This window comes from Diplotaxodon limnothrissa, linkage group LG2, assembly GCF_057381915.1.
Source record: "Diplotaxodon limnothrissa isolate DT_005_m linkage group LG2, D_limnothrissa_male_GT1.1, whole genome shotgun sequence".
NCBI classification, from domain to species: domain Eukaryota; kingdom Metazoa; phylum Chordata; class Actinopteri; order Cichliformes; family Cichlidae; genus Diplotaxodon; species Diplotaxodon limnothrissa.
Window position 1 is genome coordinate 33,624,675 of NC_140597.1, and position 24,444 is coordinate 33,649,118.

A 24,444-nucleotide genomic window follows, 5' to 3' on the forward strand; every position below is an offset into this window, starting at 1 on the left:
TTATTACGAGAAGTCATTGTTCAGCATCGCTATTTATATCCAAAAAACTCGCGAAGCGCCGATGTCTCCATGAATCTCTTCGGGAAACTAACAAACATCCTCCTGCTGGTGATCCTCGCAGCGCAAGGTAGGACACGGCGCTCCGTGCATCGCTGAAAGTGCCTCTTACTCAGTACTTTTAAACCATCACTTTCTGTGTTTTCCTTACTTGTCATGTCAGTTTTAAGTATTTTTGGCTGCCAAACTGACCTCGAGTTGACTCCTTTGTGCGCTTCTCAGTGACAAGAAACTGCATCTCTTTTCAGTCCAGATAGGAAGATCCATTAAAGCCAGTCAGGATAAAGGCAGAGCAACCCAAACTTTACCTCAGTTTATCAACCCAGTTAATTTGTATTTGGGCACGCATGCACGCTGATGTTGTCAAATCGCTGAAATGGCGAAACAGTGAACAGCCATATTCTTCTCAAATTCCTCTGGGGCACCAGCAGCGCACATCTTACAAAACAAGACCGTTTTGCTTTGTTCTTTTTTGCGTTTAACGTACTTGTTTCACACTACTTCACGACACAGGGCACAACATTTGTCCATGGGAAATTGTTCCCAGCCAATAACAAATCCCACGTGCCTGTGAAATATAATATCCCGTGCTTTTCGAACTTGTGGAGTCACTGTTATGCTGCAGAGAGTGAGAACAGTGGGATGTAAGCACACTGTATAATTGTTAGATTTTAGTCTACACATCGGGTTTGGTTACTTTTTATATAAGGTTGATGACTTAGAGCTTAACATGTCAGCATGTAGCTCACATTGACCATCAGTGCCAAAAGTGACGCAACATAGGGGTGACAAACTGCTCGGCAAGTGTCCATACAGATTTCATCCCTGGTTTCACAAGGTGTGAAGGGCTTGGGGACTTCTGCAGAGTTCAGAGGTCAAGATTCAGACTAGCACCACAACACTTCACAGGAAAGCAGATGGTTGCCTGGGGTAATTACTATAAGTAACCTTGGTACTTAAAAAATGGACTAGAATTGACCAACAAAACTAAAATTTTCCTTATGCTTTAATAATAATCAAACTACTAGTTTGTCTGCACTTTGCTTTTCTCTATGTGCAACCCATTTCTTTATTTTCTTGTATTTAAAATCACCTGTGCACACATTTTCTTTTTGCTTCTGCCTTTGGGTTGTGTAAGGCTGTCAGTCTTTTGTGTGCTTTAGAATAGTGGGGTCTTTGAGTAGCTCCTTGGGGAACCAGAGAAAAAACAAAGAGTAGATAAATGCTCTAAAGAGGAAGCTTTGTGTCGTATTCCCATGTAACTTGATGGTTATTTTAATCTTAAGTTTTCTCCCATTCACTTCCACAAATATAGACACGCTTCTTCAGAGAGTGTCTTCACCAATGGGAACACTTTTAATGGGGATGTGTGTGTGGGATAAAATAAATGATAAAAAAAGCTGCAGTGCCTTCATTTCATACTTAAATGGTAATTTTTTTTCACTTCACACAAAAATCACAATCATATATTTAGTGGTTTATATTTAGTTTCCAGACTGGAAAAACAAAGGCAGTGGGAAAGATCTTAAAACCAAAAGCTTCATTCTATCTGAAGGCCACCAGATGGCGATAGCTGTGGTGCTGCAGTTATTTCTGTCTTTATCCGACTGCATCCATTCTGTTAAAGTTTGAAGCCGCTACTTTCCTGCTGAGTCTATGGGCTTGGCCACACACTTTCGGTTATACATTTATACACAACAGTGGCAGCACAGATAAAAATTTTTACAGTTTGAATAATGTTTATGTGCTGTGCCGCCATCTTGGTTAAGTTGGGTTTGGTGGGGATCTTTCGACTTTTCGATTTGGAAATCCATTCCAGTAAAACATTCCAGCTGGGAACTCAGAAATTTCCACTTGGTTTGGAATGACTATTAAAATGAGACTTCAGAAACCAGTGGCTAATGTTAAAGGATCTATAATATTTATGACTATCAGTAGTTTAGTTGGAGTTAAAGTTTTAATGGCTAATTTAATTAGATTTTATATTGACTAACAAACTAAACTGAGAAGCAACTTTTTGAGTGAATGTTTTTAAATACTGAAATATAAAATTGTAAATACATTTTGTTTTAGCCTTAACTAAAGCTAGCTGGGACTATTTCGCCAGATAGCTTTTTCAGTTAGGCAACATTTGGCTGGTTGGTTAGAGGACAGAAATTCAAATTCAGATCTTAGGTAGTTAATGATATGTAGATAATAGGTTTTTATTTTTTCTACTGGTCACCTCCAGCCTTAATAGAAGTCATTTCTCGTGATAAACACCCAAATATTCCTTGAGGTATTCCAGATATCCCAATTGCTTTCCTGGGAATGGGCGGCTGAACATGCATCCTTCCTACAGACACTAGGAGGAGGAGTAATTAAATTGTTGTTTTTTTCATTTCAAAGTCCTGAGTGTGGTGGGGAGTTTGCTCCACATGTGGCACCTGGAGTCCTCCCTGGGGATCTGCACTAAGTGCCTTTGTACTGTCATGCTCTAGTCATCCTGTGTAGCAACCTAACACAGACTCACAGTTAAGGAGAAGGGATGTGTTTCTGTAAGACACATAAAGTCCCTCAATTGTCTCTTTTTATGCCTCCCTCTGTCCTGTCATTCCCTTCAGCTGGAGAGATTTGCTACAGCCAGCAGCCTTGCTGCTTTGCCCTTGAACTGAATGAATTTCAAAACAGTGCCTTAAAAGGATGACAGTGTCAGTGCTCTCATATCAGAGCACATTTTGCTCTAGTGAGAGGAAATCCACTTTATATTGTTACTAGTTGTGAGGCGGTTACCTTGAAAACCAGGAGGGTTTTGGCCTCACCTTTTCTATCCCCCTAATTTGTCCTCCAGCTCCCCTCTCCTCCACAATCCTTCACTGGCTCGGTGGTCTTTTCTACGGGTATGAACAGGAGCTGTGCATGCAGATAAGTGCCTAAAAACACACACAGATTGTACAAACACTCCCAGTGGGGGTCCGATTAGTGAGCTACAGAAGGTATTGTTTCCTGCTATCCAGGATCGGCCCTCATAACAGAGGAAAAGCTGATCCTGCCGTTCATGGGATTGGGGTATTTTAGTCAGAAATAGAATCATGTTGAAGTCGCTTGGAGGTAAGGAATGAGAAATCTGTACGGCATGGGGATTTAGTTGGAGTTATGACATTCAAAATAAAGCCACTGCCTGTGGAATATCGATTGTGGTGCACATCAGCATATTTTAGAGCAGGATGGGCTGCTATACCTTAGAGACTGAGTGATAAGGGTGAGTGAAACCGCGTGATGCATTTCCCTTCAGCATCTCCACAAATTGCTGAGAGAGATGTCCAGCCACGCTCGCATTATACTGACCCACTCCGCATTATGTTTCAGCCTTGACCCTTCATCTCACTGTACTGTGCTTTTTAATGGGTTGACAGCGTAGAGGCCAAGAGAGCCAGAAAACTAGTTATTCAAAAGTGTAGCGTGGCAACAATCAGAGTTTTTTCCCCCAATCTGAGCATTAGAAATGGTTTATATTAAGCCACCCTACTCTGTAGCACTTATCTAAGTCTGCTTATATGAAGTTGTCTGCTTTGCATCGCAGCATCATCAAGCGTATTTGCTCCTCTCGCAGACTTAAATGCTCGTCTGAGATTCCCTTGGAAATACAGAGCTGCTCTCCGGTTTCCCTCCATGAAGCAATATAGTTGCATTAAAATCTGACAGGCAATCAGTGTGCATGTGTGTGTAAGTATGTGGCTTAAGGGCTGTGTGGTGGCTTGAGGATCCTCTTAACACGATTGTCATGTGATTATTGCCACCAAACTCCAGTTACTTAGCTCCTACACATGCTGTGTAGACACCCTTATTACGCCCCCTATGGACACACACACACACACACACACACACACACACACACACACACACACACACACACACACACACACACCCTCCTCCAAACAGCCCTGCTGTCTGATTCCTCTGGGACATCCTTGTCTTCTGAGCTGGCAATGAATTGAGTCACACTTCATGATGGAAAGATAGAAGGTGAGAATAAAAGTGCTGGGGAGGTTGTCCGAGATGCCCCAGATGGAAGATGAGCACATTTTGTGCCTCAGTCCTTCTTCTAACCACGCACCATTTTCTACTGAGTGGCCTCTGTTTCTCTTATTATGTATTTCTTTTTGTGTTTTTCCACAATTTCAGTGAACATAAGATTACAAGCGCTGAAGAACAGAAGCAGGATTAACAGCTTTAAAGAATGTCATCTGTAATACCTTTTGTAATACCTCTGTTCTCCATAATCTCTAAAGAATAATTATATCCATGAAGCCATTAGAGCCACTTGTATCAGTTACCTTATTGCTTTCTTCCCACTCAGTGCTTAAAGCAATCGTGGAGAGTTTTCCCCAAATGGATCGGAATACTACCCTCTTTTAGACCCAAAATGGAAACCACTATCTGTCAACTGGGGGAATTTCTTGTAACTGTATTTCTAACATACCCCAGTGCAAATGATTAAATCTGCAAAACACATTTTCCCAATACCCATTTAACCTATATTTATGAAGAGACAGAAGGGAGTAATGAACAGCAGTCATACACAGGAAGTGTTCATGGCCCTTGTAACCATTCAGCATACGAGGTGCCTGTTCAATCAGGTGATTTACAGTGGTACAAACTGTGCACAAAGTATGAAAAGCTACTACAGCGTTCAGTGCTTTTGTGGATTTAGCCAAATGACATAAGTATATGTTACCTGAGGCTATAAAGCTAGCATAAAAGATAGAATTCAATGAGTGAATCTCATCAGCACCCAAACACCCCAAATATAAATTGATATCTGTTACACTTGATGTAAAATGGTACTAGTACCCTAGATGTAACCAGTCCAACATAGTGCATCACTACAAATTATTCAAAACTCAACAAAACATCATGTATATATCCAATAACTGACTTTAAAGCTACACATTTAATTTGGACATGACAGGTAAGCTTTAAATTCATGCTGAATCTCACTCTTGCTGAGCAGCACTTACCATTGAAAACATTCTTCATCTTCCTCTCCTCTCTTTCTTCTCCATCTCTCAGTGTTAATGTTTTTTCCCTCTTCCTGGGAAACACAGCAAGTGCACATGTAGCTCACAGACGCGGTTTGTGTGTTTGGTTATATTTGTTGAATTGTTTGAAATGATGGCGGCTCCTCATCTGTAGCTAGCTAGATGCTTAAATAGCGGGATTTAATTTCCAATGATGACATTATTTTCCTACTATGAGAATTGGAATTACATATTTTAGCAAAGACTTTTAGCAGTTTAGCAAAGTCCCACCCTCCCCCCCCCAATTTCTGTACTCCTCACTTTGAAATGAGGACACAACTTTAACTCAAACTTTAGCTAATCCACTGCAAAAACTTCTGCCATGGATTTGGGACGCAGCGTTTGTCAAAGTCTTTTTCTGCGTACTGATTCAGTCAATACTGCTGACATGCATGATAGACAGGCCTGCTTCAGCATCTCTGGAAGAAAGATAAGTAGCACTGACTACCTGCAGCTGCGACTGCAGTGCTGTGAGAACCATCACAGCCACCCACTCCAGGCAGACTAAGTCCCCAGACTGCATTTCTGAATTTAAGAGTGTCACAGCAACAGCACACATTCATTTCTAGCCTCTGCTAAAACAAGGCACAGTTTTAAATATGTGGATACATTTTAATTAAATACTTGGCAGACCTAAGCATTCAGGCTCATAGTGTCAGTCGTATTAAAAGACATGGCTTGAGCTTTTTTTATTTACGTTTTCCATAGAATGGCTAAATACTGTATTTTATCTCCTTTAAAAGGGGGCCCCATCTAGTTTTCCTTCCTTCCCATACGCCAGCTAAATCCTTGGGTGTTTATCTTGTTACATCAATCATTATTTCTTTGGATAAAATCACATTTCACTGAGTCTAAATGCCAAAACAGTGCCAAACCTTTTACTTTTCTGAGTGATTCGCCGTTGGGTTCATTATTTTGTGTCCCAGGTGCTGTTCCCGCCCACTCTGACACAATGCACAAAATAAAATGAGCGATTACGCCTGAAGCTCATTTTCCTGTTAACAGAGTTAATCACTTCTTGGATTATCTTAGCATTTCGTTTTTTTCGTCCGTTTTTTTTAAACAACACCACCAAAAAACCCAAACAAAAAACCTAAACCTAAGCTTACTTAAAATATCTTATACAGAGAGAATGCAGCCTCAAACCTCCCACATCTTTTTTGATGAAAGCAGGGAGACAAGTGGCAATTAAATTTCACGCATCAGTGAAGAAGAAAATCTTTTACTTTTCAGAATGGGTCAAGTCAAAGGTGGATGAACATAAATAGTAACACACATAGTTATGTGTATGTACTGTAGCCCCCATATATGAAGCTACACTTACCGTAGATTAAACACCTTATGCTTCATGGGACAGTCAGGACGGGCTGTAATCATTGTGGCTTCTCTTGTGCGTCATTCAGAATGTCAAAGTCAGGCCGTCAAAAACCCTGGAGAGCAAAGGCACACTATCTAGCTCTTCTCTCCTTGTACTTGCTGTCACTTTTCCTATCTCTTCTTGCCACTGTCTCTCTCTTTGTATCTGTTTTCTATGCACTCTGACAGTGGTGTATTTTTGGAGGGTAATTAGTTCCTTCAGAGTGTCCACAACTGGCTTCCAGGCTCATCCTGTTAAGCACATGCCTGATCAAAGAGCCTCCCACAGGCCATGGGTCTTCCAGTAGCTTTTGGCTCCTGTAGCCACAAGAGACAAAGACAGACTCAGTGTTTGGCTTTCTAATTCTAAATCAATGTGGCTTTTTAAGGGTGAAATGCATGACAGCTTGACTTGGCTTCATGTGCAGCAATACAAAGGCTTGTCACTTTGATACAGCACAAAGTGAGGGGAAGGAATGAGCACATGTCCGGTGAAATGAAACGTGAATGTCAAGCTGATTTCTTTTGGCACAGTGATTATGGTAACTTCATTCTAAACCTTGAGGTAAGGTGAACCGATAAAGGAAAAGGACTTGGTTTATTTTCAGTTCTAGCTACAACCATTAGGGTTGGTTTGTTTGAGGGTTTTCTTGGTTCCAGTGGTTTCTGTTGCCATTAACTTGGCTTTTTAAAATATACATATCTGAATGATTGTACCAATAGCTTGTTTCTATGACTGAAAAAAACAAAAAGACAGCCAGGCTGACCCAAATCAAAATGAGTTCAGCATCTCAAAATTTTGTCTTACTGACTTTAACTTCAAAGTAAGTCGGAATTTTGAATTACTAACTTGAAATTTAGTAAAGATACTTAACTAAAAATTTCTTTACCCATGGGAACATTTTTTCAGTGGTGGAGTGGTACATGCCAAACCTTTGTTTGAACCGTCTGAAACAATAGAAGCGTATCTGAAATGTGAGTGTATGTATAAATAATACAAAGTCCATAGGTGATTGAATGAATGAGACCTGTAGTAAGAAAACAATCTGAGTGCTCAAATGAGTAGAAAGGTAAATTATAAGTACCATTCCATTTCAGGTTTGAGATTGAAGATTCTTTATTTGTCACATGATTAGTTATACAAGCACAACATCCAGTGAAATGTATCCTGACATGCTCCTCGACTTAGCAAAACGAGAGGCAACATTATATACATTAAGTGAATATATACAGGAGGACATTATATGCAGCAATTAAGTGAATTAGGTACATAAAATTAATTACATTAAATAGACAATCTGGAAATTTTAAATTGAAAATCTGAAAAATGTACATTGTGCAAATGGGTGTTAAAGTGTCTAGAAGAGTCAGTCTGGGATGTGTTAGGAATAAGTCCTGTCTCTGTCACTTATGGATGCTGTGGGAGGGTGGGGTGCATGTTCTGGTTTAGGACCTGGATGGCTTGGGGATAGAAGCTCCTCTTGTTCTTGCTCGGATGGTGCAGAACCTTCTGCCTCTGCACCCACTCCACTGGAGCTCCGTTGATGATAATAGGCTTGTAGTATCTGTGCTGACTCCTTCTGAATTCCACCACCAGCTCCTTAGTCTTGCCGACGTTCAGCTGGAGGTGGTTATCCTGGCACCACGATGCCAGATCATCATTTACCATCCTCACTTACCAGACCAGTGGTTCTCAGTGTTTTTAGATTACCTTTTAATATTAGCTTAGCTCACTTGGCACCTCCTCATACCCCTTCCCCCAAAGAGTACTACAGAACAGGTAGTGTCAGTGTCAATGAGGCCACACAGAGCCGTTAGTCTGACCGTAATGGTGTTTTGCTTAACCAGAAAGATAAGAAGCAGCTATAATCCATGTATAAGATAATAAAACTTTACAAAACTGTTGTGTTGAAAATAAAAAAGTCACAGCCGTTACTTTTGGAAGCAACCTCACATCCCCCAAAATTTAATCCTTATGCTGACTCTCAGGGAAAAGCAGTAAAAGCTGTGCATAATCAACTGACATGTTAGTGCAAAGGTTATAATTAACTTCCTCTAAACTAAGGCTTCTTAACATCTTCAGTGCCAGAACAAATAAAGGGAATTAGAGGAGTGAATGTGCCATTGGAGGAAGGGGAAAAATATATTGGCTTCATTTTTTTTTTGTCACAAGGAACAAAAGGTCCAATTAACTGGCTGATTATAATTGCCCTGGTTTTCCCTCAGCCAATTAGAGGCTTAAACAAGGTTCTGAGAGTGCAACGAATTAGGGAGCAGTGGGCAGTTTTTAAGGCAGGTACAGAGAGCAGAAATTACACAAGTGTCCCCAGAGAAAGTTCTTTTCATTAAGCTTTAAGACTTAGATCGCCTCTGCCACTGACCTCAGAAAACTTCAGTGGTTTTGAAGTCACTACATAATTTTCAGCTTCTTACCCACTTAACAGGGAAGCAAGATCTTAAGAACAAAAATCAACCACACTACTGTGGAATAAAATCAGCTGTAGCCATGTTAACAGGCTCTTTTAAGTCTGCTGTGATTCACCCAGAGTAGAAGAGCACCCAACAATCTTAACTCAGGGATACTTTCTCTCTCCTCTTGATTGCAGCCGAGATAACTGCTCCCCACCATCGGTTTTCTGTTGTCTTTTTCCATTTTACTGCCTTAGATTGTTTTGGTAACACCGGCTTTATGAGTAAAGGTAATCCTGATCCTGAGTTTGATGGAAGCAAAGAAGTCGATATCATTTTAGCGTGTAAGCTGAGCCTGCCAGGGAAATTTGTGTTTAGCATCTAAGGTTGGAAAAAAAAAGTAAAAGGCTTCAAAAGTGTTTACTGATTTAGATTTTAACCTTTTAGACTCACAAAGAAACTAACTTGGGATAAATTCTCTGAAAATGTATTTATTCCTGTAGATTTTGTAAGCAAATGAGCTCGTCTCCCAAAATGAAAAAATGGACTGACGCTAAACTGAAAAGTCTGAACCATATTCATCTAAGTGTACTCCCTGTTGTAATAAATGCAAGAACAGCTTTATGACTTCACTTTATGGGTTGTTATTATGAAATATTTGTTCTGCCACACAGTTTCTTCAAGAATGTGCTATATTAAAGTGATACCCTCACTGAAAGTCAATTTTTATTTAAGGTGATTGTGTTGGGTATTGTGTGGTGTGAGTACATACGAGCCATATGAAAAAAATAATAATTAACTAAGCACCCTGGGAAATAGAGGAGCGCTTGCTTCAGAGCAAATCACTGGTTTATTCTGCTTCTGCTCCATCTGAACTCAAATCATGCCAGTTCACTTTAGCTTAGTTTAGCCAGTTTAGTAGCCTTGTATCAGTTTATATCTGAAATACACATTTGCTTGATGGTGCATGTTTCTGGTCACAGTTTCTGTTACAGCTTGGTAATAAGCTGGTAAAATTGATATCATGCCATTACTTTAAAATCTGTGTTATCGAGTAAAAGGGCAGAAACTACGGGTAATAATGTGGAAACAAGCATAAGCTTACGAGGTTAAACCAATTAGTAATAGTCTAGTAATATTTCGAGAACAATATGACAATGTGCTAAAGATTAAATGATAAAATATGTGTATTCAAAGTTTTTATGAGGTGACTACTTTTTGTATTCACCTGATAATAACAGTGTACACTGATTGATGCTTTAATATATTAGGATACTGCTATCATAATTTTGGAACAGTAATTTGTGTCAGATTTTCTGCCAGAGGTTTCTTCCTCTTAAAAGGGAGTTTCTCCTTCCCACCGTTGCACCTCATTTTTGCTCACAGGAGGTCATATGATTGTTGGGGTTTTTTCTGTTTTCTCTGTATTATTGATTTCAGGGTCTTTATCTTACAATATAAAGCGCCTTGAGGCAACTGTTGTTGTAACTTGGTGCTATGGAAATAAAATGGATTTGAATTGAACTGATTTGAGTTACCTGTTTTTTGAGACACGTCTGCAGTCAAGGGAAACCTGGTCCAGCATACCTAACAGACTGCCTGCTGCACTTCACTTAACTTCCAAAAATACATTTATTTGTCAAGTGTTGGTGCTCATTCTCCATGACTTAATTGCTTATGATAGAAGGAAGCCAAATAATTCAAAGAATAGGGAGCAGCAGTAAGTCTGATAAAGGTCAAGCACTGAAACTCCAGGAATAAACTTGATTTTGCAAAACAGACTGCTTGGAGTTTTGGATAGGTTTAAAATGTGACACGAATAACACACCGATGACCAAAAACATGAAAAAAAAGCATCAAAATAAGAAACCAAAGCAGTTTTCTGTGTTTTTTTTTTTTTTTTAGAGAGGAAACAGATTCAGACAGAACGCGTCCCATTAAAGGTCTATGTTTTATTTAGCTATTTTCAAGGAAACAAACCTTTTCGGTGAATATGGCTGTTTGCGTGTATATGGGTCCTACTTGAATACATTCAGACCCATCTCTAAAATGCAGTTCACTAAGTGCAGGTTTAATGGTTTCTTAGTAGACTGAAAAATGTGTCCGGCATTTCATGACTGGGAAGCTGTGATGCGTGAGTTTGGCCTCAGAGGTTAAAGCATTTATTATTTAATGGTTTTCAGCCTGAACAAAATTAAACAGTTCAAAATTTAAGGGTATAGAAGGCCAACCACAGGCATCCTGTGTTTAGTTAACCAAGAAAAAAAAAAGGTAGCAGGGGATAAAGAAATATGATAAAAAGCAGGTGAAAAAAAGTCTGGAATGGAAGCATTTCTGTAGTTATGAATAGATGTGAGGAAGCTCATTGAAGCCACTAGAAGAGTGTTTCTGAGGGCTTGCTGATAGCGTGAGTGCCTGCTGTCCCGTGCGAGGCAACATTTTCTGCTTGGACAGTCGTGGGCCTGCATGTGCCATCCCAAGCACCAGCGTTACAAGTGGCAGCTTTCCACAGTATGACCTTCAGTCCAGACTTAGACACACTTGTCTAAGTCACTTGTCTGCAGACACTTTGGCCAAAGACACATCATTCTGTTTTGCTTAAAGCCTCTTGTGCTTTCAGATTTTCTACAAGCTTTTAGGCTTTAATGAGACTATGTAAACATACAACTGAACTAACACACTTTGATCATTTGTAGCCCTCTCTCCTGTCATTGAATAAACAGCTTAAAAATGACTGAAAGTCAAACTGAAAGCCCCAGTGCTGTGAAGACTGGTGCATAGATTTACCTTTTTTGCTCATCACTGTCAGAAGTACAATGAAGGTGAATGGAAGTTGATTTGTGATGCTTAACTTTAGCAAACTGCTGCAAACATATTTCCTTACATGTATCCGCATGGCTAGATACCTCCAGGAGTGAGTCCTTTAATAAAGCTGTAGGTGGATGTGTTGTTTGGTCTGTCTGCAGTAACCGTATAATGAAAGTGAGGAAATGTTGAAGCTATTCTGAGTAATATGGATTTATTGTGAAAGCTCACATGTATTGTTTGCATTTTCTCTCCTTCACACTTTATTTCTTTCTTACTTTATCACTCGCCGGTGAATTAAACCCTTGATATTACCACCTTCAGGACACAGGTGTTTTTTATGTTTCTATAGTGTTTGCTTTAGAAGACATTAATGTTAATCCTTCTGAGTGACTGAGCTTTTAGTTACATTGAAGTCAAGTTCAGTTTGCTAGCAATGCTGGACAATGCCTACATATCAGCTCACTAAATGTGAAGCGACAGTTTCCCCCCTTATTTCCCTGGCAATAACTTATCATCTTTTCATTTCATTATTAACATCTCCATCCTATTTTTCTAGGCTGTTTTTCATCTAAGGCAGAGGACAGATTATTTCGAAGGTTATTCCGAAGGTACAACCAGTTCATCCGACCAGTAGAGAATGTGTCGGATCCGGTTACTGTCGAGTTTGAGGTGTCCATATCTCAGCTTGTCAAAGTGGTAAGAGGGTAAAATCAGTATAACAAATAGGTGTTTGATTAAAATAAATAAATAATAAGGCTCGTCAAATTTCCCCGTTTATCTTTTCAGGATGAGGTGAATCAAATAATGGAAACCAACCTGTGGCTGAGACATGTGAGTGACAGTCACGAGCTTTGTTTTTATCTGTTCTTTTGTTACTTGTGGATTTTGTTAAGATCCTATTGTTTTAATCCCTGCTCGTCTTTCAGGTGTGGAATGATTACAAATTGAGATGGACCCCCTCTGAGTTTGATGGGATTGAGTTCATACGAGTTCCGTCCAATAAAATTTGGAGGCCAGACATAGTTTTGTACAACAAGTAAGTGTTAGAGCATAGATGCTAAGAGGTTGTTACACTGAGGATTTTATTTTGTTTTCCATCTATCATTATCTGAGAAATCTAGATGTCTATATTGGGCTATTTTATGTTATTTTCTCTTTTGCTTCTGAAGATACATTTTCACATCAAAAGCAACCACACACAGTAGATATGCGCACCCTGTGTACTTCTCTAACACAATTTGCGTTCACTTGCTAGCAGTACCCTCTTGTCATTGCCTAGTGGTGTTAAAACTGTAATCAACTACTAATTTCAAACATATCTGTTAATTATATGTATTTTGGCCTTTTTCTCTCACAGTGCTGTAGGTGATTTCCTTGTGGAAGACAAGACCAAGGCTCTGCTAAAATTTGATGGAACGATCACCTGGGTCCCTCCAGCTATTTTTAAATCCTCCTGCCCCATGGACATCACCTACTTCCCTTTTGACTACCAGAATTGCTCCATGAAGTTTGGTTCCTGGACCTACGACAAGGCCAAGATTGATCTAGTGCTCATTGGCTCAAAGGTGAGAAGGAGCAACTGGGGTGAAAGGAAATAGATCCCTGCAGTTACGTCATTAAGAAATCTCTGTCAGTTTTATTTATTTATTTGTTTTTAGCATTTTTATGCATCATTATTGAGAAGAATTATTTAGCACTGCACAGTAGTAAGTGCTTATATCTTCCAACTTGCTTAGATTGCTTCATTTTTTATGTTTGCCTTCCTCCTCTTTATTCAGTCCATTAGGTAAGTATCCTCAATGCACTTTCATTCTAAGAGATGACAGTTGCACAACAAAGCAACACTAACTTGCAATGTTACACTATATTGCCAAAAGTATTCATCCAAATCATTGAATTCAGGTGTTCCGATCACTTCCATGGCCACAGGTATATAAAATCAAGCACCCAGGCATGCAGACTGCTTCTACAAACGTTTGTGAAAGAATGGGTCACTCTCAGGAGCTCAGTGAATTCCAGTGTTGTGCTATGATAGGATGCCACCTTTGCAACAAGTCCAGCTGTGAAATATCCTCGCTACTAAATATTCCACAATCAGCTGTTATATTATAACACAATGGAAGTGACTGGAAACGACAGACATTCAGCTATGAGGTGGTAGGCCACGTGAAATCACAGCGGGGGATCAGCAAATGCTGAGGTGCATAATGCACTGGGGTTGCCAGCTTTCTGTAGCGTCAGTAGCTACAGACCTTCAAACTTCATGTTGCCTTCAGATTAGTTCAAGAACAGTAAGTAGAGAGCATCATAGAATGAATTTGGCCACGCAGGTGCATCAAAGCCTTACTTCATCAAGCGCAATGCAAAGCAATGTATGCAGTGGTGTGAAGCGCGCCACCACTGAACTCTAGAGCAGTGGAGGTGTGTTTTCTGGATCGATCATCTGGCTATCCAATGGACGAGTCTGGGTTTGGCGATTTCCAGGAGAATGTTACTCATCTCACTACATTGTACCAAGAGTCTTGACTTCAACCTGACAAAACACCTCTGGGATGAATTAGAGCAGAAACTGTGAGCCAGGCCTTCTTGTCCAACATTGGTGTCTTTGTAAGAATGGTCAAAAATTTCCATAAACATGATTTCCTTGTGGAAAGCCTTCTCTGAAGAGTTGAAGCTGTTACAGCTGCAAAGGGTCACCTGACATCATGTTAAACCCTATGCATTAAGAAAGGAATATTACTCAATTTCATACGCATGAGCGAATGCTTTTGGCAGTACATTGCAGCTTAGACTTTGGATAGTCTGAATTAGAAAGTTAACTTTTTTTTGTTGAGAAGCAGTTGGAAATTTTAAACATGTGTTTGTTGTCTTTCTTTCAGATAAAGTTTACTATGTGTTTTTACCTGAAATTCAGAATGTGATGGATTGGGGTGGCCATTGTCAAAGGGAAGACTGATGATGAACTTATTACAATGTTAAAATTGACAAATGTATTTAAATAGATTATTTTAATAATGAAGACAGATTCAGTTCTCTTTAAATGAACTTGTTTTAAACTTTGAGATATAATATTTTTTTCTAAAAACAGCTTTCACATTTACACTTCACCAGGTGAACCTAAAAGATTTCTGGGAAAGTGGAGAGTGGGAGATTATTGACGCTCCAGGATACAAGCATGACATCAAGTATAACTGCTGCGAAGAGATCTACCCTGACATCACCTACTCCTTCTACATCCGCCGCCTGCCTCTCTTCTACACCATCAATCTCATCATCCCTTGCCTCCTCATCTCCTTCCTAACAGTGTTGGTCTTCTACCTCCCATCTGATTGCGGGGAGAAAGTTACCCTGTGTATCTCTGTCCTTCTCTCCCTCACTGTGTTCCTGCTGGTCATCACTGAAACCATCCCTTCAACATCTCTTGTCATCCCCCTGATTGGCGAGTATCTCCTCTTCACCATGATTTTTGTCACACTCAGCATTGTCATCACTGTCTTTGTGCTGAATGTTCACTACCGCACACCTATGACTCACACAATGCCCGAGTGGGTGAGGGCTGTGTTCCTTGGCGTGCTGCCCAGAGTAATGCTGATGAGGCGTCCTATTGACCAGGGCTGCTCCTCACCTGCCAGAATTACAGGAGGGACAGGAGGAGGAAGCAGCGGTGGAAGCAAGAAAAGAAAAAACAGTATAGGAGCAACAAGTAGCTCAGGAAGTGTAAGTGTTGGAGGCATAACTGGGGGTGTAGCCTGTCCGCCGCTGGAAAGCGGTGCAGGAGGAGGAGGGGGTACGTCCTCAGCTGGTGGCTCAATGAACTGTGTGGAGTATGGTGAGATGAACCGTGACATGAAACGGGACATGAACAGAAGGTTCCCCTACAGAGGCAAAGAGGTACCGACTCCTGTCCCACCGCCAGTGGTGCCACCACCACCTCCTCCCCAGCCACCTCAGACTCAGGGGCCCCAGGAGTCAGAGCTGCCCAAGCTGCCGAGGCCCATCAATGCTTCATCGCCGGTAAACGCTGTCGTCGCCTTTTCTGTGGTGTCTCCCGAAATCAAGCAGGCCATTGAGAGCGTAAAGTACATTGCAGAGAACATGAGGACTCGTAACAAAGCCAAAGAGGTATGCAATGTGGAAAACACAGTTTTATTTATTTCAATATGCTTTTCAAATTGATAGAAGTTATACTATATAGACAAAGTACTGGCCCACTTCTCTTTGAGTGTAGTGCTGTAATAGGATACCAAGCGGTGTCAGTTTGGGAAATTTATTTCCTCCTAGATGTTCTTCAGTCAACTGTGAGGCAGTCTTGCAAAGTACAAGCATTTAAGAACCACACTCAGCCATGACGATAAGACCAACTTAAGATACAGAGCACTATTGCCAAGTGCTGAAGCACCATCCATTTACAATGTATAAATGGATGGACGGTACTTAAATATCGCCTTTCTACTCAATTTGAGCACTCAAAGTGCATCCGCCAAATTGCACACATTAATACAGTGCTTTTATTTATAGTTAAGCATTTTTTGTCCAGCACATATCAATGGATGCAACAGGGGAAGCTCAGTTCAGTTGGTCCATGTGTTAATATATGAACACGTGGACAAAATACTGAGCTGGGGGGGCAATCCACCAACCTCCTAGTTGGTAGGCAATCTCCTCCAGCACCCAAAAAATGTGTTTATAATGCATAAACGTCACCAAGACTCTGCTGATTCAATAACTGATGTTAACATCAGCACAAAAACTGTGCGGAGAGCTTCTCATTGTCAGTTTCCAAGGCTGAGTGGCTGCTGTAGGTGTGCTTTGTTGATGGTCCATTACTTTGTCTGTAAAGTGTATAGCAGGGGTAGGCAACCTTTCTGATGATGAGTGCCATCTGAAATTTCCTCAGAAGTCAATGTGCCATATGATTGCATTAGCAATAAATTTAATAACGCTCTATATTAACAGTTACACACTATATAGAACAACTTTATAGAATTATATTTGTTCGCAGATGTTCGCAGCTATCAGCGAATAGTTATCAGCTATTTTGAAACAAAAAAAATAAAAAGACACTTTTTATCCATAACAAGAACTCGCTATTTATGGTCTCCTCACAACAATGATAAGAAAAATAAACTGGGCCAATATGGCATGCTTGTTAATACAGGGTGGGCCATTTGTATGGATACACCGTAATAAAATGGGAATGGTTGGTGATATTAAAGTCCTGTTTGTGGCACATTAGTATATGTGAGGGGGCAAACTCCTCAAGATGGGTGGTGACCATGGTGGCCATTTAGAAGTCGGCAATCTTGGATGCAACTTTTGTTTTTTTCAATAGGAAGAGGGCCATCAAACTTATTGGTAATGTCACAAGAAAAACAATGGTGTGCTTGGTTTCAATGTAACTTTATTCGTTCATGAGTTATTTACAAGTTTCTGACCACTTATAAAATGTGTTCAATGTGCTGCCCATTGTGTTGGATTGTCAATGCAACCCTCTTCTCCCACTCTTCACACACTGATAGCAACACCGCAGGAGAAATGCCAGCACAGGCATCCAGTATCCGTAGTTTCAGGTGCTGCACATCTCGTATCTTCACACCATAGACAATTGCCTTCAGATGACCCCAAAGATAAAAGTCTAAGGGGGTCAGATCGGGAGACCTTGGGGGCCATTCAACTGGTCCACGATGACCAAACCACTTTCCAGGAAACTGTTCATCTAGGAATGCTCGGACCTGGCACCCATAATGTGGTGGTGCACCATCTTGCTGGAAAAACTCAGGGAACGTGCCAGCTTCAGTGCATAAAGAGGGAAACACATCATCATGTAGCAATTTCAAATATCCAGTGGCCTTGAGGTTTCCATTGATGAAAAATGGACCAACTATCGTTGTACCCCATATACCACACCAAACCATCACTTTTGTTGTTCCAAAAGTGGGTTAGTGTCAGACCAATAGCGGTGGTTTTGTTTGTTAACTTCAACATTTACATAAAAGTTTGCCTCATCACTGAACAAAATCTTCTGCGTGAACTGAGGGTCCTGTTCCAATTTTTGTTTTGCCCATTCTGCAAATTCTGTGTGCCGATCTGGGTCATCCTCGTTGAGATGCTGCAGTAGCTGGAGTTTGTAAGGGTGCCATTTGTGAGTAGCTAATATCCACCGAAGGGATGTTCAACTAATGCCACTCTCCAGTGACATGCGGCGAGTGCTACGCTGTGGGCTCTTGCTGAATGAAGCTAGGACAGCCACTGATGTTTCTTCCTTAGTGACAGTTTGCTTGCGTCCACATTTTGGCAAATCCAACACTGAACCAGTTTCACGAAACTTAGCAAGCAGTTTGCTAACTGTAGCATGGGAGATGGGTGGCCTCGTAGGGTGTCTTGCATTGAAATCTGCTGCAATGACCCGGTTACTGCGTTCACCAGATAGCAACACAATTTCGATCCACTCCTCACGTGTTAACCTCTTTGACATGTCAATGGCTGTGAACAAAGAGAAACTTGTAAATAACTCATGAAAGAATAAAGTTACGTTGAAACCAAGCGCACCATTGTTTTTCTTGTGTTGTGACAGTGACGTACACTGTCTTGTTGGTATAGGTAAAATGTATATTTCTATACATTTCACGTCAGATAAAAACTTTGGTTGTAAGATTCAGATAATTATTTATTAAAAGCGAGACATTTTAAATGAGAATAAGACACAAAAGTACTTCTTTGTGCCCCCCTTTCCCTGTTAATGCCCCACCTGGCCCCCTGGCAACACTTTGCTAGACCCGCCCCTGCACAGTTACCAGCTGTCAGCTACTTAGAAAAGGATCCTGGGGTTATTTGTCTCTCAGAAACAGTTCATAACTTCCCTTCAACTCATTCATGTCACCTAAAAGGTTAACCTGTTTCTCCATCACCTGTTCAGCTCTGATGAGTCAGTAAGGACATCTCCTGGTTTCATCTTCATGTTTCCCTCTCACCAGATAACCAAACCGATATCATGACCAGCAGCTTTTACAGCTGTGGCTCCAGCAAACATCAGCTGATACTAGAAATTAATATTAAATAAATTCTAACAACAGCTGATCAAGCTTAAACGTGCTGATGTTGTTTAGCGTGACATCTGCTGGTTTCCTCTTTCTGGCATGTGGCCAATCCACCACCTTTCATTGTTTATACCTTAAAAAAAAAAAAAATCAAAAAAAAAAAAATCAGCGGTCCATAAAAACGAAAGATCACCATCGGCCTATCAGGCAAATGCCCAGTAGCCAGTCCAGCTATGGTCGTGCCATCAGTTAACCCTTCGCGTGCCAGCTGTGGCATGCGTGCCCAGGGTTGCCGACCCCTGGTGTATAGAGTCGTCTTAGCAAGTTGGGACAATGTGTAAAATTTAAATAAAAACAGTATACAGTGATTTACAAATCATTCAAACCCTATTTTTGTATTAGAAAAAATTAGAACTGATTTTTTAAAATTTATTTTTAAATGATATATGGTTCCATTTAAGCCAGAAACGTTTTTCAAGAACAGCCGGAACTGGGACAAGAAACAACAGTTTGTTGCAATACAATGCATGCAAGAAAAGATGGGAAAAGCCTTCTGGGCTTTCAGAGAGAGCTGTGTCAAATCTGAGTGACATCAACATAAAACTGGTTTGGGCTACAAGTGTGAAGTTAAAAATAATCCAGTTAAAGAAGAGCTAAAAACAAGCTTTTTTGCTTGTCTGTGCCTGAGGCTAAAGGCTTGTGGCTATATTAGTCACTACAAGCAAAACAAACAGTGAATATTTTAAGTGGCTGTGATATATTGTTGAAAATATAGTCTCCTGGCTTCATGAAAGAAGGACCATTTACTAATATGTGCATGGAAAAGCTGTTATCGAGTGCACCAAAAATTACAGTTGGGCTTATGAAATTGTGTCCAAAGAGGAAGAAAAGGCAGATCTTTCCAAAGTGTTTCCACTGGAGTGATGATGGTTAAATAGTAATAAGAGTGTTTTGTAAAACTGGAAATAATTGCCAAAAGCCAATGGTATTAAAAATTCATACATGAGACATTTGTACGCGCAATGTAGTCACACACTTTTACACATCTGCTGTTAGTAAAATGAGGGCCAATACGTCAGGCTTTGGTGTGTAAACTTTTATGGTTTTTTTGTTCTGTGACAAGAGTGTAAAAAAAGGTCAAGCAGGTATAACAACAATGTTCATTTGAGGGACTATGCATCAACAATGATTTTTATAATAATGTTTTGCCACACTATTTAATCTTATCACATAACTTTTCCACATTACTATGATTACAGGGATTACATTACTATGTTGAAAAACTTTTATGTAGCTGTGTGCGGCACTCAAGCTAAATTGATGCCTGCACAACCCTGAAATGCTTCTTAAAATAAATATCCAGACATTAATAACAGCAAAGAAGGCGCAAAACCTAAAGGTAGTACCCTTGTTAGGATTTATATACGTGGTTAACATTACATGTTATAGCTTGATAATAACATGATGGGGTTAGGTGTTAATATAGAGGAAAAGAGACAATAAAGATATACAATTGAATTACATATAATTTCAGGTTAATAACCAAGTAGTAGCATATCTCAACCACGTTTTAGTTGTTAATTAATATTATATATTTTTTAAACCTTGGTAATAATAGACTGTTTATAATGCTTGTAATGTGGTAATAAAGTGGAGTAATATGGATTAAATGTAACATTGTCTATTAGGCAAAATCATTTATTAATGTTTTGGTAACAATATCTTAACCTGTGAGCACTGAAATAGTCATTTCTGTGCAGTCTGAAGCTAAACATTATTGCCTTTTTATTTTATTTTTATTTTTGCCATTTCTATTTAATTTAGGTCTCATTGCAGATTTTAAACAAAGTGCACAGATATATATCTGCGTCCACATTATTATATATAGTTATTGGCACATTATATACATTTGAGTTTAATATAAGTCAGCTAAAAACCGTGGTAGCTATTACCTTACATATATTTAGATGACATTGTGTGGTCATTACTACTTTATTTCGACATTATTACTGCCCTATTACCATGCTGTTTCTAAGCTGTAACCTCAAATTCTACCAAAAATGAACTATTTTGTGCATTTGGGGAAAATTTAACACATTTTGACAACCAAACCAAGAATCAGTTATCGTAGTCTGACCACCTACACCCAGTTTTCACTAATATTTTGCGTTCTTGCAAATTGAGGGAGATGCAAACACAAAGTCAGAAATCAGCCAACGACAGCATCTCCCGGCAAGAGAGGCACCAAAGAGTTTACCACAAACTCACAAATGACTTCCCCTTAATCATACCCTGTCTTAAACATAAGTGATAAAAATAAAAATGTCTGCTTTCTAGACCTTTTATAGATTTTAGAACAGATTTCCCCCCCAAATATATGCAGGACATAAATAATCACACACATACACATAACCAAGCATTACTACATGTGGTTCATCTATGCATAATAGATGAATTTCTATCTAGCTTGGTAAATGGCTTGGAAGCCATTTACAGAGGGCTGCAAAGGGAGTGTAAAGCTTCTTGTTTGTCACAGATAGAGGGCTTTGTGCATTCCTTCCTCACACTCTGGATGGTCCTGATATGATTGTTGCTGCTGCTCCAGCTTTACTTAGCAATGCTTGGATCCTTCTTGCATGCAGAATAGCCATACGGCCTTCTATATTCACACAATGGCATTATGGTCACTGAATCCATGATCTTATTGTCCACACCTGACTGATCAGGCCACACTCACACTATATTTAGCACTGTGCAGATGTATTAGACATAAAAAGGATGTGAGGAAGCCACAATGCCATAAATAGCGTTTATTAATACTAAAGTTCAGTAAATTAAAAAAATTCCTTCCTAAACTGTTTAAATGTAAATAGAGAAAATAACTATTTATTCTATAAAGGATTCCACTGGGAACATTACTCATGATCCACAACAAATAAATACATCTTTTAAAGACTTTCATGAGGCTTTACACTCACTACAGGTTAATCTCTCTTGCAGAATTTCTTAAATATATAAATGTACCGAAAATAAATGACGATCAGATTGTGGTTCTGAATTCACCATGAATGCATCTCCCAAACAATAAAGCCCCAGGGCCACATGGTTTTCCAGCAGAGTTTTACAAAGAATTTTGGCCTCTACAAGCAACTTCTTTTTTCAGAATGGTCACTGAAATTCAGAATGATCAGACTCTGTCTCTAAACATGAACTCTGCTGTCATTAGTCTACTTCTTAAACCAGGCAAGGATCCTGCGTTCCCATCCAGCCACTGCTCCATTTCAATTATAAACGTTGACCTTACAAAGTCCTTGCCAGAAGTTTAGAAAAAATAACTGCAATCATAATATATTCTGACCAAACAGGCTTTATCGAGGGTCGTCACTCAGTGAATAATACACGTAGACTAATAAATATAATACATTATTGCTCTATCAACAAATTAGAAACCACAGTTGTCTCCTTAGATGCAGAGAAAGCATTTGGCCGGATAAACTGAAAATTTGTATTAGCAGTTCTGCATAAATCTGAATTTGGTTCATTCTTTATAGACTAGATTAAAACACTGTACAGCTTTCCAAATGCTTGTGTTAGGACAAATGATTTTAATTCACAAAGCTTCAACCTACATGGTATAAATCTTCACTTATCCAAACTATCACCCATTTGAAACAATCCAGATATTTACCATCGTGACATCATGAGAAAGGGATTAACAATCTAGAACGTGTTATACAAAATGGAAAGTTTATTTCATTTGAAAATTCAGAATCAGCAAAGCTAAATTTCTTGAATATCAGCAAGTAAAGCCAACATACAGGACAAATTCAATCCCAGTCAACTGAATCTAAAAATACATAATTGGCTAACAAGTTTTTTTTTTAAATATCTGAACCCCAAATGGTTATCAAAAATGTAAAAGCTATTGTTTAAAATTAACAAATCAATTCCCCTCCCAACTGTAAAGTGGGAGCGAGATCTTTCCATGAGTCCAGATCAAAACTTCTGGACACATGTATGCTTAAAATGCCGTCAAAATGACCAAAAAGGAAATCAAAAAATGGCTTTTTTTATTAATCAGTGTAGAAATTTACTTCTTGATCACATTATTCTGGAGATCACATTATTTGGTCTCTTCAAAAAACCAACTGGGTGAATTTGTCTCTCTGGTCCTTGCTGATCAATTCCATTACCTAGAGGGGCTGGTCGCTGTAGTCTTGTTTCCCCATTTGCCTTGCAGGTGGATGAGGATGGTCTGTGGGACTATGCGTGTCTGCAGCCTCCTGAGAGCTGGAGAGCAGCTTTTGCTGTTTTGGAGTGTCTCTGTGTCTGCCTCGGTTGGTGGAGGTAGAGAACTGGGGAAGGTGCTGCCTAATAGTCTTCAATTCAATTCAATTCAATTCAATTTTATTTATACATCGCCAATACACATCAAGAGTTGTCTCAAGGTGCTTTATATTGTAAGGCAGACCCTACAATAATACAACTGAGAAACACCTAATATGACCTCCTATGAGCAAGCGCTTTGGCGACAGTGGGAAGGAAAAACTCCTTTTTAAAAGGAAGAAGCCTACAGCAGAACAAGGCTCAGGGATGGGCAGCAATCTGCCGCGACTGGTTAGTGTGAGAGGAAGAAGACATTCATCTGTATACTCCAGTATGCTCTTTGTGTGGGGATGACTTCTTCCTACTCTGGGGTCTTGTAGGGGGTTGTGGATTGCGTGGGTCACAGTGTGTAAGCCCATTTATGTGGCTTTTTTTTTTCCTGCCTGTCCTGCCTTAGACATTGTCATACTATACCGCATTTAATATAATAACTGAAATTACACAAATAAAAATAAGAAAATAAATAAAGAGATAAAAGATTCACATGAACAAGAGGAGCCTATAAAGGTTCTATATAGCTGTTCTTGCAAAATCAAAATGTGTTTGGCACCACAGTGTCTTTAGAGCACAAAAAACAGTGAATGTAACAGTTTGTGCCATAAAGTTCACAATTACCATTAAGCAAAGGTCGCTTGAAGACATTTGGAAGAGGAAAGAAAGACAATGTGCTCTGGTTATTTTTATTCTTTTTACTTTAAATTTCCTTTGTTTTCTCTCCTCAGGTGGAAGATGACTGGAAGTACGTTGCCATGGTCATTGACAGGATTTTCCTGTGGGTGTTTGTGACAGTGTGTGTGCTGGGAACTCTGGGACTCTTCCTTCATCCCCTCATCAGTTTCTTTAAATGAACCACGTCTCTATGTCCTCACTTTTTCTCTTATTTTTGTCTACTTCTGTCTCTTTGCTCCACTTTGAGTACTTCGAGAATTATTCCCTTTGCCGGTCTTTCGTGTCTTTCACAGATGCCGTTGACCTCCTTTTCCAGCTTTCTGTTTCTCCTTTATCTGCCTCATGCTCTTCGCTGGGATTGCCATCATCAGCCATCACTTCTAGCACTCCGCTGTCTGTTTTCTCACACGACTTACCCAGATTTCCTCATCCTTCTTATGCTTTTCAATGTGCAGTTGATGCTGTCTGGTCTTACTTTAACAGCCTCTTTCTCTCTTTCTCTGTTTTTAAAACCCTGCTCTTCTTTCATTATTTCTTTCTTTCTTTTCCATCGCTGCTTGTCTTTTCATGGTAATCCTGTTTCTTGTTGAGGCTGCATTTCTACCACTCTGTGTGTTTAAGTGAAAATGTCCATTTTGTTATGATTGTTGTACAGTCTTAAA

General features: G+C 39.6%; 1 protein-coding gene across 1 annotated transcript; it reads left to right on the plus strand.

Moving 5' to 3' along the window:
* Positions 1 to 24,294, plus strand: LOC146638935 (neuronal acetylcholine receptor subunit alpha-3-like). The gene is made up of 7 exons (XM_085371779.1): positions 1 to 127; positions 12,247 to 12,386; positions 12,477 to 12,521; positions 12,617 to 12,726; positions 13,048 to 13,255; positions 14,802 to 15,812; positions 23,836 to 24,294. Exons 1-7 carry the CDS (start codon positions 70 to 72, stop codon positions 23,959 to 23,961), a joined length of 1,698 nt encoding a protein of 565 aa, XP_085227905.1. The 5' UTR covers positions 1 to 69; the 3' UTR covers positions 23,962 to 24,294.
* The last annotated feature ends 150 nt before the right edge of the window (positions 24,295 to 24,444 follow it).

Excerpts from the sequence above, each read along its gene's own strand:
- LOC146638935 (XM_085371779.1), top strand. The coding sequence starts at position 70 with ATGAATCTCTTCGGGAAACTAACAAACATCCTCCTGCTGGTGATCCTC. Across the intron at positions 128-12,246 it reads GGTGATCCTCGCAGCGCAAG|GCTGTTTTTCATCTAAGGCA; the intron begins GTAGGACACGGC and ends CTATTTTTCTAG. Across the intron at positions 12,387-12,476 it reads TATCTCAGCTTGTCAAAGTG|GATGAGGTGAATCAAATAAT; the intron begins GTAAGAGGGTAA and ends TTATCTTTTCAG.